This window comes from Ascaphus truei, chromosome 3 (genome assembly GCF_040206685.1).
Source record: "Ascaphus truei isolate aAscTru1 chromosome 3, aAscTru1.hap1, whole genome shotgun sequence".
NCBI lineage: Eukaryota > Metazoa > Chordata > Amphibia > Anura > Ascaphidae > Ascaphus > Ascaphus truei.
Window position 1 is genome coordinate 420,994,990 of NC_134485.1, and position 20,340 is coordinate 421,015,329.

General features: G+C 45.0%; 1 protein-coding gene across 1 annotated transcript in view; it reads left to right on the forward strand.

Annotated features, from left to right (window-relative positions):
* The window catches only part of CHRDL2 (chordin like 2), a 123,873-nt gene that overhangs the window by 73,386 nt on the left and 30,147 nt on the right, over nt 1-20,340 (forward strand). The window contains exons 5-10 of the mRNA XM_075592770.1: nt 2,319-2,412; nt 3,689-3,744; nt 6,237-6,408; nt 8,475-8,669; nt 13,274-13,456; nt 20,247-20,339. Of these exons, the coding sequence (XP_075448885.1) occupies nt 2,319-2,412; nt 3,689-3,744; nt 6,237-6,408; nt 8,475-8,669; nt 13,274-13,456; nt 20,247-20,339 (793 nt within the window). The remainder of the gene's footprint in view (nt 1-2,318; nt 2,413-3,688; nt 3,745-6,236; nt 6,409-8,474; nt 8,670-13,273; nt 13,457-20,246; nt 20,340) is intronic.

Genomic DNA, 20,340 nt, shown 5'->3' on the forward strand with positions numbered 1-20,340 from the left:
GGAAAAGCAGAGAGTAGCGCTACTCTGCAGCAGTGGGCAATGGGGAACTCTAAAGACTACTGGTTTAAAAACTACCTTTCATTTAGTAACAGTTTGGTTTATTTTTGAGCTAGCCTCTCAAAAAAAATGGCCACAAAAGTGTTAATAGTCTTTGAGTCAGATATTTTGTAATCTTAAAACCATTCTGATGTTCCAGTAATCTCTAAACCGCCAAGAAGCCCTCACTGTTTGTGTAACCCAGACTTGGTCAGTTCCACGTACCAAACTCTGTCTGTCTATTCCAGGAAAGTCTGAGACTGTCTTTATGTTAGCGTGGTTTTTTTTTTTTTTACAAGTCTCTAGGTAACTTTACATCTGATGTTTGGGCTTTTTATTGTATCCGCAAGAGAATTCAGAACTGAGACAACCCACGATTTGTTTTTATTCACTGTAAAAAGACATAGATGCCTTTCAGGAATTCATTGTTTATAGCAGCAGTTCAAATCCTGAGCAACACATTAAAAAGAACACATTTGAATTGAACGTGCTAAAGCACCTAGTGAAGGAATATGTTTGGCTTGCACCAATAATGACATCTACTGACTCATTACTCACCTCTAATCCTCTCTAAATACAAATGCTGTGGGGTTTAATGCTTTCCTGTTGGGACTGTATATGTTCCCTAGTCCTGGTGTTTGGATTTGCCTCTAAAATTTGGGGGAATTTAGTTTTGGTTTTGAAATATAGTGGGAACACAAATTTGATCTCAAAAACCGTTTTAAAATGGAAACTGAAGCAGTTCTTTGTTGTTGGTCCAAGTACTACCTATCTATCTGTCTGTCTGTCTGTCTGTAGCTCTCTCTCCCTCTCTCCCTATCTCCCTCTCTCCCTCTCTCTCTCTCTCCCCCCCCCTCTCTCTCTCTCTCTCTCTCTCCCTCTTTCTCTCTCTCTCCCCCTCTCTCTCTCCCTCTCTCTCCCTCCCCCTTGGTTCAATATAATTTATATTATGTTATTAAAGATATCTTAAGGAGTTTACATCGTGTCTCATGAAATGTGTCCCTCAGTCTTTATTACCTTGTCAGGGTGCTGGATCCGTGCGGGCCAGGTGTTGGCAATGCAACGATGGGCGCCAGAGACTTTATTCATACACAAAGAAGCGTTATTAATCACTGTGGATAAAGTCTCAATCACAACTTACTGTATACGTTACATCTTGTATAGGCTCTTTAGTCTTTACTGTTTGTGCTGCCTGTATTCTCACCCCTAGCTGCCCCCAATTTCGTCCCGCTCGGGAGGGGCTAAGACTCGACGCCTTATGAGTTACCTAATTGATCCCTCTCCTGTGCAGTGTCAGTGGTGCTCCATCTCCTGTGGGTCCCTGCCGGGTCTTGTACCACTCTCTCTCTGTCTGCTGTCAGTATCCCCAGCTCGGGTATCGAATGCCATCTCATGGCCTTCTCGGTGAGAGTAATCTACGGCTGCTCCCGCTATGCCTCGGGTCTGCACCTTGGCAAGCCTTTCTAGGCATAGGCTTCCTCTATGTGATTCAGGAGATTAGTGTGGAGCCATTCCTGGGGACGCTATCTAAGTAGGGCACTGTCCCTAACTATTAAACAATAAAGGGGATCCTTAACCGATCCTAGCCTCATCTATATTCTGAACATATACTGTATGCACTATTCATGGAGCTCCCTCATCAATGTCTCCTCCAGGGACCTGCCTTCCAGAAACTTCTCCATCACTATATACTATATATATATATATATCCTATGATGACATCACTATCACTAGGCAGAAGTGGGTGGAGCTATGATTCTACATGGTCACCCAGCACCATGTGATGGGAAAGGGTTAACCCTCTAAAGCCATAGTAATCCCAAAGTTGGGTTACATTCATATTTAGTTTGTAATTATTTTTAGGCTATCATAACCTCCCATTAATCAGTTCCCCTTCCCTCTCATTTACTTCAGTCGCCCCTACCCTCTTCCTCCCTTTCTCCTACCTTCTCTGCGGCCAAACAGCGGCGAGGAAGCAATGCGAGCTCCCGGAAGGGAGGAAATGCTGCAAGAACACACGTGATGCCAACGTTCCATTGCACCATTGTCACTGTGTTTTAAGAACACATGTAATTCCCACTCCTCTGAATCTCTGGGCACTAACAGCACAAGGGGGCTATGTCTCAAGGCAAAACTGGTTCAATTCTGTACCAAAAACATGCACCATATTTTGTACCAAAGAGCTGTAGATACTGTACATGACCCACTAAGTATCTGCATTATTTTGTTGAACCACGGGACGGTTCTCTGCATCCGCTGGGAGTTATTTCTTTTTGTTTCAGGATGGACAGATTTACTGTGGTTTAGTGACCTGCCCTGAGCTTGTGTGCGCCTCTCCTCTCACTCTGCCAGACTCATGCTGCCCTGTCTGCAAAGGTAATGCCAATATTCCATGGGACAACCCCTGTAATCCTTTTGCTCCCGGAAGCAGTGACCAGCTGTAGGGCCATTCAGTGGCATCACTACCGTGCATGTGTAATTTGGAGACAAATTATATTACATAGTTAGATTAGGATGAAATAAAACATACAGTATGTGCATCAAGTTCAACCTACAGTTTTCTAAATTTAGACAACAAATACTTTATTCTATATCGGTACTTACAGTATATTAATCCAGAGGGAGGCAAACAGAAAGCCCCAGTGATATATTATCCAATGATATCTCATAAGGGGAAAAAGAAATTCCTTCCTGACTCCAAATATTGGCAATTAGATTTCTCCCTGGATCAACATCCTTCCCATGTTTACTTATTTTATATATTTCTGTATCCCTTTCCTTTCTAAAAAGACGTCCAACCTTTTTACGAAGATATCTATTGTATCTGCCATCAGAGTCTCCATGTTATACCCAACTTTACAGGTGTCAGGTACTTGATACTCAAATAGAGATAAAATATGGAAAAATCCAAACATAGCATTTTTTGCGGGTTCTTTTGGAACCTTACAATCTATTGCTTAAACAGAACAACATTGTTTAAAGACAATATATACAGTATAATAAGAACTTTATTTAATATTTTCTACCAATGGGCACGTAACAATTACAGTATATCGCGTGGTGCGCAGTACATAGGATTGTTACAGGCACAAGTCCCTGCCCACATGAGCTTACAATCTATGTTTTTGATGCCTAAGGCACAAGGAGATAAAGTGACTTGCCCAAGGTCATAAGGAGCCGACACCGGGAATTCAACCAGGTTCCTTTGATTCAAACTCAGTGTCATTATTCACATGGTCAGTCTTTACTCACTGAGCCACTCACTCTCACTGAAATCATGTGTCGTGTGCCAATCCTGACACATTCTCTTCATATGTAAAGGATCATGAGACCCCAGTGTGGATTGGACAAGAGAAAACTCTGTACCATTCTGCCAGTTTTCATGAAAACATAAACAGACGGTTGGGAGAGTTGGGTTTCTTCTTGGTGACGGACTATTGCAGAGTTTGGGGAGATCATTAGATGGTCCGTGGTTGCAGGTCTGCCCCTGTTAAAGAAAAACTACACAGTAGTCTTGTAAATGAAAACAACGAGAGGTCCTGGCCCGTAGATACTAAAGCAGTGGTTCTCTTTGTCCTCGAGCAACACAGATCAACTATAGGTTTTTGACTCTTGTGTATAATTATACTTACATTGTTGTTGTGTTTTGCAGACAGTTCCTATGAGAGATCTGTAGAAGAGGAGCCACTGCAGTTAAACAGAGGTGTTGTACGTGACATTTTATTTTTTAAATCAAACATATCAATTACATTCCAGCTTATCTTTAACAGGAAAGTCCCGCCTGCATCCGTGTATATTTAAAGTTGCAACCATGCTTCACCTCTCCCATTCTGCCCAAAGCCTCATACGTTTGCCACAACAAAGCTACGCTGGGGGTGTTGGAAACGTGTCACAGATTTGCCATAACCTGGAAAGTCTCCTAAGCCACACTGACATTTAGCATGGAAGTATCTATTTGGAAACAGCCAGCATTGTACGTGTGTGTGAGATGATTTTTGCATGAACATTTTAAACATAATTAAACATTGACTGCTTATCACCTCCTCTTATCTCATAAAGCATCAACGTGTCCCTCTCCCCCCCCCAAAAAACTATCCCTTTCCTTACTGTAGTAGAACCAAGGGGTCCAGCTCTGGGGACTCACCGGTTGCAGATAAATGTAACGTTTAAATTCTGACGCATTCTACCATTATTCCCGCCGGGGTCACCAATAGAGATGGCAGGAGGTGACGTTGCAACTTTGTATTGACCACCGCAGGCTTCAGGTTTCATTTACTGGCAACCAGGGGACCCCTCAGAGCCACTAAGGTAAGCACAAATACGTGCCTGCCTGCCCCCCACAATGGAGCAGTACACAGTGCAGTTTTAAAGCCCAATCAGCACATGCAAATGTGGCATCTGCTCCCAATTAGAAGCATGAAGATGATGGTCCACTTGAATCAGCGTGTGATTTAGGCCAGGTGTAGCCAACTCTGTCCTCAATGGCCACCAACAGGTCAGGTTTTAAGAATATCCCTGCTTCAGCACTGGTGGCTCAATCAGTGGCTCCGTCAGAATGACCTGTGCTGAAGCAGGGATATCCCTAATACCTGGCCTGTTGGTGGCCCTTGAGGACTGGGGTTGGCCACCCCTGATTTAGGCCATTTATCATGACCTACCAACTACTGCAAAGCTTCAGACCGCATTTCCTTCCTGACTTTCAAGTGTATCTTATCTCCATCGTACGCACTTTTGAATTGCTCTATTTTATTGATCTTCACAACCTATCGACTTTCTTACATTTGATTTGGCGCGGGGCAGGGGAAAAGGGCGTAACGCGCTCCCCACCTCATGTTTCCAACACTTACAGCTCCTGAACAGAGCATCGGATTTTTAAAAATAAAAACCGGGGTTTGAAAAGGAGAAAAAATTAGAGACAAAAAGAGATCTCTCAAAGTAACAAATAAAAGGCAAAGAAATGACGGCCGTCCGGGTCTGCTGCTTTAAAGCCCGAATCATTTGAAAGGCCTTAAGGGGCCTATCCAACACGGCTTGTAAAACTACAGCTATTTTGCAGAAGCTTTGTTATCCGGTACATTGTAATATCACTCAGTTTTGCAGCGTTGATGTTCAGTTAAACAATTTTCTACTTGGGTCCTTTCAAAATACAGTCACCATTGTGTGTGGTATTTCTGCATGAATAACTCAGCACTGATCGCTATTACTTTCAAATTCTCACTGCATTCTTCCCGTTTGAGCGTAAGGTTTGTAGGGAGTGAATAACAAACGCAGCAGGCACATTATTGTTTTTGTTTTTTTTACCTGTACACATTAGGGTTTTCGCGCCTACATTTCCCTAGGAAGCGTAAAATAAATTAGGAAACGACACCTGAGCACGCTAGAGAAAGCGTTTCCACTTAGCACAATTTCATTACATGTTCCTACCAGCATATTTATTTATTTATTCAATGTTTTACCAGGAAGTAATACATTGAGAGTTACCGCTCGTTTTCACGAATGTCCTGGGCATATTTGATGCCAAATAATACATGGTTACAAATACATGGTTACATTACGTGAGCAGGGTTATACATTATATACAAGACATTGCATGCAGAGTAAGAGATAATATGTTATGGGCATATGTAACAGTTACAGACCAGATTAAAATGTGACACAGCTTTAGTTTTGAAAGAACATAGACTGGTGGCGGCTGTGAGAGTCTCCGGTAGACTGTTCCAGTTTTGGGGGCACAGTAAGAGAAGGAGGAGCGGCCGGATACTTTGTTGAACCTTGGGACCATGAACAATCTTTTGGAGTCAGATCTCAGATGATAAGTGCTGCATGTGGTAGGGGTGAGGAGCTTGTTCAGATAGATGGGTAGCTTGCCCAGAAAGTATTTGAAGGCAAGACAGGAGTGAACTTTGCGCCTAGACTCGAGTGATGACCAATCTAGTTATGTGATAGCTCTTTGCAGAGATATGTGGCAGGAAAAGGAATTAGCACCGTTCTATAAATCTGGCCCAATGTGCTTAAATAAAACAATCCGGAGCATGTTTCACAAGCTCAGTTTCGGTACCAACCCTCTCCATGAATCCGTTTGCCGTTTACTAACGATTTGTATAATGATAAATCCACATGTTTGTGTTTGAACTGCGCACCCAACTCCATGACATGTGTAATGATTCTTAACGTGTATATCTGTTTTTCGCCCCTGGCAGAGACACTCCCAAGACCAGTGTCTGAGCGAAGTGCTCGGCAAAAAGGCTTTCGGGGCAACGGCGTCAACAATGATCAGCTCATCCCTTGGGTTCAACCCGAGAAGCTTTAAACAGAAAGGAGGCGGAGGGGGAACAACCGTGAAAATCCTAATGAAAGAGAAACACAAGAAAGGTGAGAAGATCCAGAATCCAACGCAAGGCATGTGTATCTGGAAATGAATATTGTAACTCTGCAACCGAGCTTTCAAAACAAAAGTCTAAGTCATCAGAAATCTTCTTCTTTTTATGCTAACGTATCATCCAGTCTAGTGTTGCCAATTGTCTTGGATTAAGCAGAACTGTCCCGATATTGTAGGGAATGTCCCTCCTTAAATTACCTGGGACAGCAGAGTGGGGCACATTTACGCAGAAATTATACTCCATAATACTCCTACTGAGCTTACAATTTTAGTGCAGAGGTGGGCAACTCCAGTCCTCAAGGGCCACCAACAAGTCAGTTTTTAAGGATATCCCTGCTTCAGCAAAGGTGGCTCGGTCAGAATGACCTATGCTGAAGCAGGAATATCCTGGCCGCCCCTGATCTAGGCTCACCTGATGTAGCAGATAAAGCAGCATACCATTAATTTCAGCACATAACAGGATTATATTGCATAAATAACATACACAGATGTAGCAGGCGGTATTAATAATGTAATACTAGTATCCCCCACTGCCGGTGCTCAGGGAGGGGTGCTGTGGAAAAGACTCCTCTGTCAGGGGGGACCTGTGAGGACAGGAGGCGTGGCCCAGTTGAAAAGAAAGGGTCCTGTATTGTCATGGTGATAGTCCCTAGAGAAATTACAGGCGTCCCATCTTGCCACTTGCCTCCAGGCAGCAGTGGCTAGCCAAAAAAAGACAGGCGGACACAATATGGTGACATTCAACTGTTTAAAAATAATGAATAGGAAATATTAAATATATTAACCAATAAACATCACTAAGCACGATCAGCATGTTAATAAACCAGTGTGGCTGTGTACATACCAAAATAGGCGTCTTGCTGAGTATCTGACTTTTCTTGCGCTGTCAGACTGTGACTGTATTGAATGTAGGACAGTTCCAAAGTTCGGGGAAATAGTTTCAGGCGAGGAGAGCCCGGCCTGTGCAGCCAACACAATACAGAAAACCAAACTCTTCAAAATGCAGGTCTCCTCTAGGACAGAGGGACAAACTTTCTGGTCCCCTGATGAAAGGTCCATATGGGACCTGATACGTTGTTCCTCCTCTGTTCTTGGCTGTCACAATACATGAAGAATTGCATTATGAACTTGTGAGTAGAGATGTACTTTGTACCTCTGTCCTGGAGGAGACCTGAATTAAATGTGGGAAATCTATTAAATGTATTTTCTTACATTCCACATGGATCTAATAGCCAGAGAGGTTTCATCTCCTCGCATGTCCATAAGTGGCCATACTGTATGTGGATAAATACTGTATTATGGCCCAGAACACATATTGTAGTCCATTCCATTACAATATTTGTACAGTGCAGCTACCCCTTCATGTCAGACAAACTCATTATGCCTTTATGCCTTTATTTTAAACCTTTTTTTTTTTTTTTAGAGAATTTATGTTTTCAGCGTTTTATAAAAATGGTAGGGAGTGAAGCGTGGGAGGATGGATACAGAGAAGGAAAAAGGGGGAGGATGGGGCGTAAAGAGAATGACATTGGCTGCCATTACTTGAGGGGTATAGAAGAGCTTCATATTAGTAACCCTGCAACAACAAGAGGAAAACCTGACATATTGTTTACTTAGCAAGAACAGAACAAAGATAGACTTTAGAAATAATTAAATGGAAACATATTTCGATTGTAACCAAGTTTGCCAATTTTTTTAGAAATGTTATTATAATTACTAAGGATACTGGACAACTTCTACATCTGCACAATGTCATTAATTTACTGGGTAACTAAGCCAAGGGGTGGGGGGGGGGGGGGGTTTGAGGTTTCCAAAATTTAGCAAAAGTGCATCTAGTACCTGTAAGTAAGTGCAATTTATGTTTTTCTACGTGATGAGGGATACCTGGTACGGGCTGATGGAAAAGGTCATATATTGGTTATTGTTTGTAATGCTGTGTGCATTGGATAACAACATCTCAAAGGAGCTCGGGTCTGCTAAACCTATGAACAAAGGAGAGGAAACGCATATGTGACCTCTCTCATATGTTTATGATCATTCTCATGGCTTCTCTCTCCAGCTTGTGTTTATAACGGGAAGACATATTCCCATGGGGAAGTCTGGCACCCAGTTTTCCGAACCTTTGGAGCTATCCCGTGCATCTTGTGCACCTGTAAAGATGGAAACCAAGACTGCCAACGCGTGACTTGTCCGGAAGAATATCCCTGTGAATATCCAGAGAAAGTAGATGGGAAATGCTGCAAAATCTGCCAAGGTATGTACAGTAAGGTCAGACATTGGAATAGCAAAGATCTGGGAGAAGGAGTGGTTTTAAGATTAGGAGGTTATTCAATATACTCTGAAGAGGAAACCCATGGTCAAGTGAAAAGTGGTCTTCAGCTGATTGCAGATCTTCACAGTATATTGAATTACCCGCTAATGGTACGATACCATCTATTACTGATGTTATATTCTATATGTGAACCAGTCGGGTCTGAGCCCTGGTGTTTTACTTTCTAAAAAAACAAGGCTTTCTCTTCTAAACATTAAAATAAAATAGACTGAAATTCTTCTGGTTTTAGCCACCGTGCAATGCTTACGGTTTCGATTAACCCAACCGCGCAGTTATTTCCAATCAAGTATTTGTGAAATAGTTCCATTGCAAATGACTAGCCTGTGCTCTCCCAGATCACCTGTGGCTTTGGGTACCCTACCTGAGCTTGTCCCTCTTGTCTCCGGGGGTTGTTCCAAGTGTTATTGTAATTGCTCAGGCAGTTCTGTATGGCCAGTTTCTGCTTCCCCTTGAAAGAGGTTGCTGCTCGTAACTCCAGTCGAATAGTTTTCCCTCCTCAGGAGCATCTATCAATAGTCGCTTGTCATTGGGAACTTGGGCACAATGGAACTTGTCAAACTGAACATGGGGGTATCCTGATATATTTCTTTTGCGTATTCTAAATGGTGCCGCTCCTTTCATTTCCCTCACCTTGTCTCAGCTCTTCAGAGGCATTTTAAACTGAAGGGTGAATTATTATCGCAGACTGAAAATATGTACCACCATACTCCTGGCACATCAGAAGTAATTGCTTTACTACACGGATATTATTACCCAGTATTATGGAAGCCCCATGATCCCTGGGTGGGTCAGGGCAAACCAACTCCGATATCTATTTATAATCTGTGGTACAGATTCAATTAAAGCCGGAAATGATAAATGCACCTTAATATATCTCAGATATGGGTATTTCTGTTGACTTATTCCAAGTCTCGATGTAACTTTAGGTGCGAGATATAGTTTCTAACAGGGCATTAGCATAAATCCCCTCCATCTGGACTTGAACCACAGATGAAGGTCCCACAAGTTCTCTGGCCTATTTAATTTGACTTGCGGTTTGACTACCACAGGCATGGATGGAGCATCTACTTCACAGTTTACCCCCTCACCAAATTCCGAGCCAGTTGCCAGCCTCCTTCTCTGTTGCGCTACTTTTCCCATGTCTTCACTGTGCTTACTGTCCATGGACAAGTTAGGTGTCTCACTTCCCTGCAGTGTTAACTGAATATGTCATGTGTCTGGGCTCTTCTTAATCTGCCATGACTGGTAGGAGTGTGAGTCTGACTCTTCTCCAGATATCCTTGTGCCAGTTCCCTTATTTGGACTCAATGTTGCGTACCTGCAGTGCGGAGACATTTGTTACGTTAAAGACTGCACTTTTTTGGTGTATGCTTTTCTGACCCTTCTCTATGTCTACCCTGATATTATTGTCTCCAGAAACTGGCTAATCTGCAGACACTGAATTTCCTACACCTTGTGCAGCTCATCGGTCTTCCTCACTTTCTAGAGTACCAGGGTGATACTTTAAAATATAGATATCCGTAACACATATCCCTAAAGGTGCTTAGCGCAGCGGTGTCCCGCCATTTTTAAAAAAAGATAACGTATCCCTTCATTTTAACGGACCTTACGCTTACTCATACAATATGTCATTCATACAGATGCAACTTTCGATTTTGAGCCAGCTGGTGAGGAAAATTCACGCGCATCTCGCAAACACTCTGCAGCATAGTCCATAGACGCTGTAATGGCCCATCGAATTAACACAGGAGGGGTCCCTGCATTTGAATAGGACTCCCAGCCCAGTAGGATTCACACAGCATGAGTCCCATTCAAACGCAGGGACCCCCACTCTGTTAATCCAATGGGCCATTGCAGCGTCTGTAGACAATGTGTTACTTTGGGTTACTTTGCTGACCTGATTTAAAAGTGCGGTTCCGCATAGGGGTCTTTTTTTTATATACCGGTATGAGGCAGGGCATCCCCGGAGCGGAAGCACTTTCATTTCAGCCCTAGAAACCCAATGCTTCCTGACTTACCTCCATAGGTGCTTCCGGTGCTCTGTGATTCTCAATCATCGCGGGCCAATAGGAAGTAGTGACAGATAATGTCATGGCTTCCAATTGGCTCCCGTGCTGCGGGTGATTTAAAGCACCATATTGTTCACCAGCAACACCTTTGGAGGTAAGTATCTTTGGAAGCAGGGGGTCTCCATAAATTGAAATTAACGTGGTTAAGCTAACGTGCTTCCTACCTAAAAAAATAAAACCCCTAGGCGGAAACCCACTATTATATACTATACTGCAGGACTTCCAAGCTGTGGCACATACAACCACTGGGGATAAACAAGCGAGTGGGAAACATACACTGAAGGCTTCTAAGCCTCGGGTTTCATTAGGAGAGAGGAGGACAGTGTTAAAAGGGAAGAAGCAGAATACTAACACTGACAGGTTTAGATTGCAATAATGAACAAAGACAAAGGGAAATAGTTACAGGTAGGACATTGGTACAAATGTACGGTAGATACCTTTCACATAAGTAGATATCCGGTTATACAGAATGTGAATGTTATGTTATTATGGTGGAACTGGACACCTTCTGTAGTATGGATAGTAAATATTGTTCTAGAGGTGACTTTGGCACATTACATGTCTGTGGATTTTCTGTTGTGTTTTGAATCAACTGGCCCAAGTTTAGATCCTCCATACAGACCTTTCTGTGTGTACTTACAGTAACTGCAGCGGTTGCACATGTTTGCTTCTATTTAACTCTTTTTCATCATAAATCTGCAATAGTCCTGAGCAAACCATTAGGCAATTGAATATTCCATGGCAAACATGAAAAATGTTGTTGTTCCGACTTTTACCTGGTTATTTTTTTTATAATAGGTCCTTTACTATACTGTAGCTCTTTATGCCATGTTTATATTACAGCTATTCTGATACATGGCTTGCTACATTTACACCATTGCAACAGGAATTGTAGCACTTTGCTGCCTTTTGAGACAAATTTCTAGCCTCAATAAAAAGTAACCATCCTGGACAGGCTGTTTACAGTAAGGTTGCCTGTGACATTACACTTATTACCCTCTGCTGCATCATAAGTCTTCTCTGCATTTCTAGCTGAAACATACCAATACTTATTTGGTTAATTAGCATTAAGTGATTAACAGCAATTGACTCTGTTTCTTGAACACGGCCTCTGGACATTGGCCAAATCCTTCGGAAGAAGTCTATACCAGCACTGGATGAACGTTACCCCGCAGGGGTTACCTTTTTAGTCTCTTATTTTTGGTGTGTTTGTATGTTGGTCACATTATGAACCTATCCTATTTTTAGTACGGGAATTAAGTACCAATGTTTTGATTAAAAGTTAATTATTGATGTGGTCATTCTACTCTACTGTGGGGTATGCACCGCATAGAGTGTTTCTTCCCAGGCATACTGTACTTCTCCAGTACCGTTACTGCTCTGAAGTTACCTCCTGGGCTGCACCCACCACTATACTTACCTATTACACTAGGTTGAAGGAGGTTTTTCACTATCATGTACTATTTTATTCATTGTCAATGTTTTGGTGGCCCAAGAGCAGCTTCGTCAGGATTAGGGACAGTCACTAAGACACGACTGCTGACAGAAATAAGGAATGGCTGCAGATTGTGAGAGAGACTCTGCAATAAAAGTATATCTTGTCAGACACTGGACACGTTTTTCAAAGAGCATTCAAATCAAACCTCGGAGATAAAGATACAGCCACTGTGGGGGGGAGGGAGGTGGGGTTGGGGGTCACGACTATTAGCATGTTGTTAGAAGATAAGTTCCCAAATACTTATTTTCCTGAAAAATAGTATTCTATCCTACACCCAACTGGGAACCAAGATGTATTTAAACATTTTTATCATTCTCTTAACCGGCCAATGACATCTTTTATGATTGAAACCCTACACCATCTTTGGAGCGCCAACAATGTATTATTAAATATGAGTTTTAGTCTCTTGAATGATCTCCCCGATGGCACACACCCAAGAGTTCTTAAGGGGCTAAGTTCAGTAATAGCCAAACCATTGCATTTAATATTGAAGGACTCCACTGGCTCATTTCTCCCTTACTTAAATTGTAAGCTTTTCAGGGCAGGAACTCCTTTTCATAATGTGATTTGTATGTCGGTAGCAGTTATTCCCATGTCTATTATTATTATTATTATTATTATTATTATTACTGCTGTAAAACGCTATGTACATGGATAGTGTTGTACAAATAAAGATGTACAGCACATACATATATACGCATAGTATAATCCAAGAGCGGTCAACTCCAGTCCTTAAGGGCCACCAACAGGTCAGGTTTCAAAGATATCCCTGCTTCAGCACAGGTGGCTCAATCAGAGGCTCAGTCTTCAACGTAGACACTGATTGAGCCACCTGTGCTGAAGCAGGGATATCCGTAAGACCTGACTCGCTGGTGGCCCTTAAGGACAGGAGTTGGCCACTCCTGGGATACACTAATAAGACAGTCCTGTTTGTGAATGTGTTGCCTTGATTTACCCAGATGACAAAGCGAAGCCCACGGATGAGATCGGCACCATCCGGTGTTTAAAGAACCCAAACAAGATCCTCGTGTACATGTTCATGTCCCCCAGCTCCGCGGGCCAGAAGGACATCCTCAGGAAAATCGCCATAGAGAAAGAAGCCGCAGAAGAGGTGGAGATTTATATTTGGAAAATGGTCAAAGGTAAGATTAACCCCTTACGTACAGGAATGGGCTCCAAACCCTCATGGAACAAGGGGGGGCGGGGGGGTTATGTATCAAAGTGTCACAGCTGCAAAATTAGGGCCAGACTTGCAAGAAAACCATCTCTCTTGCGTTTTTGCGCCACTTTCTGCGCCACTTTCTGCCTGACTTTGCAGCCTGGAGACGTTGGAACAGTACGTATCCCCCATCACAGCGTAAAAGTGCAGTATCTTTAATCCTGTTATTCCCAGAGAGACCTACAAGTCTATTTTTAAGTAGTAAATGGGCTAAATTTCCCTTGTTATACTTTTTTTTAAAAAATTATTATTATTTGTTCTCTATATTTCTTCGTTTTTTTTTTTTTTGGTTTTTTTTAGCAATGTTTAAATTGTATACTTTCCCCATCTTCAGAAAATAACAAATGTTCCGGCTAAAGATGAAGGGGGTTATGCCCAAAGCAGTGATAAGTGTTTTTAAGTGAGATAAATGCCTTTATTTCTCAATATTGCGTGCAGCGCAATTCACAAAGCCGTAATAACACTGCAGTATCGCGCTTAAAAGGCTTATTATCACTAAAACAGAGTCATTGCTAAAAAAATTGCGCCGTAAATTGCGCCATAAAGCATTTATCTCACTTAAAAACACTTATCACTGCTTTGTGCATAACCCCCTAAATGTGAATGTGTTGAAAAAAAATAACCCAGTATTAGTGCAATGGGTATTTTGAAGAGTGATTTGATTTACTTTAATGAAATCAAATTCATTTTCAAAAACATTTTCATGGTCTTATAATTTCTTGAGGTTAAATAAAACATTTTCTTCTTTTGACACAAGTATCTGTGGTGCTTTTCTGTTCCGGTATTTTTCTTTGATGATGAATGGGTTAAGTTTAATGTTGGGGTACCCTATCGAAAGAATGGGCATCGCTTGAAATATCTGCGTCCTTATAGCATAACAATTTTGGTAAATATTCTCTAAAGACCCCCTGCATATTGAACTTGAGTGCACTCTGCTTTTCATTTGAGTCATATCGGTATGCTAACGTATATCTTAATATATAAAATCGAATGGTTAGTGAGGTTAGTGCTATCTGCGGTGAATCTCATTGGTCCGTGACTGTCATTGCCCAAGAGGTACGCCCGGTGAATCTCATTGGTCCAAGAGGTACGCCCCACTGTGACATCACCTCCTTCACTCTCACACACTTGCAGTCACACCACACGGCCAGAACCTCTGACGACTCCTTGGTAAGTTGACATGTCACACTCTCACCCCCCACACTCACACACAACCCCCCACACTCTCACCCCCCACACTCACACACAACCCCCCACACTCACACACAACCCCCCACACTCACACACAACCCCCCACACTCACACCCCCCACACTCACACACAACCCCCCACACTCACACACAACCCCCCACACTCACACACAACCCCCCACACTCACACCCCCCACACTCACTCGCCCCCCACACTCACACACAACCCTGTACACACAGTCACCCCCTCACACTCACACTCACTCAGTGTCACTCACCCCCACACTCACACACAACCCCCCACACTCACACACAACCCTGTACACACAGTCACCCCCTCACACTCAGTGTCACTGAACACTGTACACACACCCACTGTCACACACCCACTGTCACCCCACACACACTCAGTGTCACTCACCCCCCACACACACACTCAGTGTCACTCACCCCCCACACTCACACACAACCCCCCACACTCACACACAACCCTGTACACACAGTCACCCCCTCACACTCAGTGTCACTTAACACTGTACACACACTCACTGTCACACACACACTGTCACCCCTGTGCACACACACACACACATCTTACACACATCTTACACATTACACACATTTACAATTCTCCCTCCGCAACGACAATCGCCCATTACCTTCATTCTCCCTCCGCAACGACCCGCTCATATTACAGCGGACCTTACACCGCCCGCTCTCTGCCCACCTCATATATGGGCGCCTCTCCCTCCGCAACGACAATCCTCTAAACCGCACATATTACAGCGGCCCATTACCCTTACTAAACTGCCGCCCATTACCTTCATTCTCCCTCCGCCACGAACGGCTCATATTACAGCGCCCGTTACACCGCCCGCTCTCTGCCCACCTCATATATGCCCGCCGCCGCGCACATTACACCACCCGCACGCGTCCATTAACTCGCGCGCACATTACACCGGCCTGTGCAAATACCCCTATAAACCGCCACCCACAACGCACTCTTTCTACATTTTTACTAATGCCCCACAAACTCTGGTACTAATTCAAATGTATTTCTCTTTCTACAATGCCGTGCACCTACGCAGTGTAAATTCTATTTGTAAAATGGCCGACACACTTAACATTCTACATCATTCACACATCAACTACATTAATTTACCAAACTTTTGCCTTTACAACTACTAAATACAAAGATTTGCCTCTACAAACACATGGACGCCGCTCACCGCCTACTCTTTATCAACTTCAATTTCTTCTCAAACTACTCACTTACAATTACAATAAATTTCTATCACTACAATGCCGTACGTTTGGCGTGCACCTACGCAGTGTCAATTAAATGTCTAAAATGGCCGACACTAATTTTCTTTTCCTATTATCCATTTATACCATCTTTTCATTTATTTTCTCTTTATTTCATAGCCGCTATAATACATTTTCTTTACACTTTGCTAATGTATTTTTTTTATCCATTCTTATAATTTAGTCCTTTATTTATTTTTTCCATAGCCGCTATATCATTATTTATTCCTTTCTTTATTTTTTTGCATAGCCGCTATATCATACTTTCACTTTTACTCAACTTTCCTTCATTCACACATCGCCACACATATTACATTAATACATTCAACATCATTCACACATCAACTACATACATTTAAATCTTCCAATGCCCTCCGCACGCCAATCTCTGGATGCGCTCCGCAGAAACTTTTTTTTTTCAACATTTTTATTTTCTGCCAAAATGTAAAACTTTATTAACACAAATTTCTACAAACATTTTACATCTACCAATGACCTCCGAACGGCGCTCCGAATTTCTACAATGGCGTGCACCTACGCAGTGTCAATTCAATTTATAAAATGGCCGACACACTACATTTCTTTTACTATTATCCATTTATATTATATTTTGTTTTATTTTCTTTCTTTCATAGCCGCTATAATACTTTTTATTTACATTACCCCCGCTTTGCTATTTTTTTTTTTTATCCATTCTTATAATTTCTTCCTTGCCGCTATATCATACTTTCATTTTTAATCAACTTTGATTCATTCACACATCACCACACATATTACATTCATACATTCAACATTATTCACACTTCAACTACATACATTTCAATCTTCCAATGCCCTCCGCACGCCAATCTCTGGATGCGCTCCGCACACACCACTTTCACCAACAACTCATTTCAAAATATTTTTTTTTTTTTTTTCTGACAACATTTTTAACTTTATTAACAAACATTTGTACAAACATTTGACATCTAACAATGCCCTCCGAACGCCAATCTCTGGATGCTCTACGCTCGCAAACTTTTATTTTAAAATATTCTTTTTATTTGTACCAACATTTTTTTCTTTATTAAATGCTCTTTTTAACTACTTTTAATAAAAATACATCATATTTACTCTTCTTTACTGCTATTTCACAACACCCACCCACCCTTCCTCTTTCCACACACCCCCACCCTTCCTCTTCCCACACACCCCCACCCACCCACCCTTCCTCTTCCCACACACCCCCACCCACCCACCCTTCCTCTTCCCACACACCCCCACCCACCCACCCTTCCTCTTCCCACACACCCCCACCCACCCACCCTTCCTCTTCCCACACACCCCCACCCACCCACCCTTCCTCTTCCCACACACCCCCACCCACCCACCCTTCCTCTTCCCACACACCCCCACCCACCCACCCTTCCTCTTCCCACACACCCCCACCCACCCACCCTTCCTCTTCCCACACACCCCCACCCACCCACCCTTCCTCTTCCCACACACCCCCACCCACCCACCCTTCCTCTTCCCACACACCCCCACCCACCCACCCTTCCTCTTCCCACACACCCCCACCCACCCACCCTTCCTCTTCCCACACACCCCCACCCACCCACCCTTCCTCTTCCCACACACCCCCACCCACCCACCCTTCCTCTTCCCACACACCCCCACCCACCCACCCTTCCTCTTCCCACACACCCCCACCCACCCACCCTTCCTCTTCCCACACACCCCCACCCACCCACCCTTCCTCTTCCCACACACCCCCAGCCACCCACCCTTCCTCTTCCCACACACCCTTCCTCTTCCCACACACCCCCACCCACCCACCCTTCCTCTTCCCACACACCCCCACCCACACACCCCCACCCACCCACCCTTCCTCTTCCCACACACCCCCACCCACCCACCCTTCCTCTTCCCACACACCCCCACCCACCCACCCTTCCTCTTCCCACACACCCCCACCCACCCACCCTTCCTCTTCCCACACACCCCCACCCACCCACCCTTCCTCTTCCCACACACCCCCACCCACCCACCCTTCCTCTTCCCACACACCCCCACCCACCCACCCTTCCTCTTCCCACACACCCCCACCCACCCACCCTTCCTCTTCCCACACACCCCCACCCACAAACCCTTCCTCTTCCCACACACCCCCACCCACCCACCCTTCCTCTTCCCACACACCCCCACCCACCCACCCTTCCTCTTCCCACACACCCCCACCCACCCACCCTTCCTCTTCCCACACACCCCCACCCACCCACCCTTCCTCTTCCCACACACCCCCACCCACCCACCCTTCCTCTTCCCACACACCCCCACCCACCCACCCTTCCTCTTCCCACACACCCCCACCCACCCACCCTTCCTCTTCCCACACACCCCCACCCACCCACCCTTCCCACACACCCCACCCACCCACCCACCCTTCCTCTTCCCACACACCCCACCCACCCACCCTTCCTCTTCCCACACACCCCACCCACCCTTCCTCTTCCCACACACCCCACCCACCCACCCTTCCTCTTCCCACACACCCCACCCTTCCTCTTCCCACACACCCCACCCACCCACCCTTCCTCTTCCCACACACCCCACCCACCCACCCTTCCTCTTCCCACACACCCCACCCACCCACCCTTCCTCTTCCCACACACCCCACCCACCCACCCTTCCTCTTCCCACACACCCCACCCACCCACCCTTCCTCTTCCCACACACCCCACCCACCCACCCTTCCTCTTCCCACACACCCCACCCACCCACCCTTCCTCTTCCCACACACCCCACCCACCCACCCTTCCTCTTCCCACACACCCCACCCACCCACCCTTCCTCTTCCCACACACCCCACCCACCCACCCTTCCTCTTCCCACACACCCCACCCACCCACCCTTCCTCTTCCCACACACCCCACCCACCCACCCACCCTTCCTCTTCCCACACACCCCACCCACCCACCCTTCCTCTTCCCACACACCCCACCCACCCACCCTTCCTCTTCCCACACACCCCACCCACCCACCCTTCCTCTTCCCACACACCCCACCCACCCACCCTTCCTCTTCCCACACACCCCACCCACCCACCCTTCCTCTTCCCACACACCCCACCCACCCACCCTTCCTCTTCCCACACACCCCACCCACCCACCCTTCCTCTTCCCACACACCCCACCCACCCACCCTTCCTCTTCCCACACACCCCACCCACCCTTCCTCTTCCCACACACCCCACCCACCCTTCCTCTTCCCACAACCCCACCCACCCACCCTTCCTCTTCCCACACACCCCACCCACCCACCCTTCCTCTTCCCACACACCCCACCCACCCTTCCTCTTCCCACAACCCTACCCACCCTTCCTCTTCCCACAACCCCACCCACCCACCCTTCCTCTTCCCACAACCCCACCCACCCACCCTTCCTCTTCCCACAACCCCACCCACCCACCCTTCCTCTTCCCACAACCCCACCCACCCACCCTTCCTCTTCCCACAACCCCACCCACCCACCCTTCCTCTTCCCACAACCCCACCCACCCTTCCTCTTCCCACACACCCACCCTTCATTTATGTTCCCACACCCCCACCCAACCACCCTTACTCTTCCCAATAAAAAACATTATTTTTTATTTTATCCATTCACATTCCGGGCAACGCCGGGTCTATCAGCTAGTTATATAATATATACGTTTCATATACAGTACAATGCTTCAACTCTTAGATTTGAGCCTCTATTTATATCAGGGGGGGGGAACAACTCCAGGTCATCAAGAGCCCCCAACAGGTCAGGTTTTAAGGATATCCCTGCTTCAGCACAGGTGGCTCAGTCAGATTGACCTGCGCTGAAGCAGGGATATCCCCAATACCTGGCCTGCTGGTGGCTCTTGAGGACTGGAGTTGGCGACCCGATTAATATTGTATTGTATTGTATGTCTTTATTTTTATAGAGCCATTAATGTACATAGCGCTTCACAGTAGTAATACATGGGGTAATCAAATAAATAACAGATAATATAAATAACAGGTCATGGGAATAAGTGCTTCAGACATAAAAGTAACATTAAGGAAGGAGTCCCTGCTCCGAGGAGCTTACAATCTAATTAATATGGTCCTTTCAGAGTCCATTACGGAAGGGACACGTTGCCTAGAACGTCATTGCGTGCTTTGTCGCTATTTACTTGCATTTTAATGCTAAAACAGCATTTTCTGTCTGCAGGAATATTTCATTTGATTCAAATTAAGAAGGTGGCAAAGCAAGACTTCAAGCAAGAAGCGGAGAATTTCCGACTGGTCACCCGAACAAGCGAAGG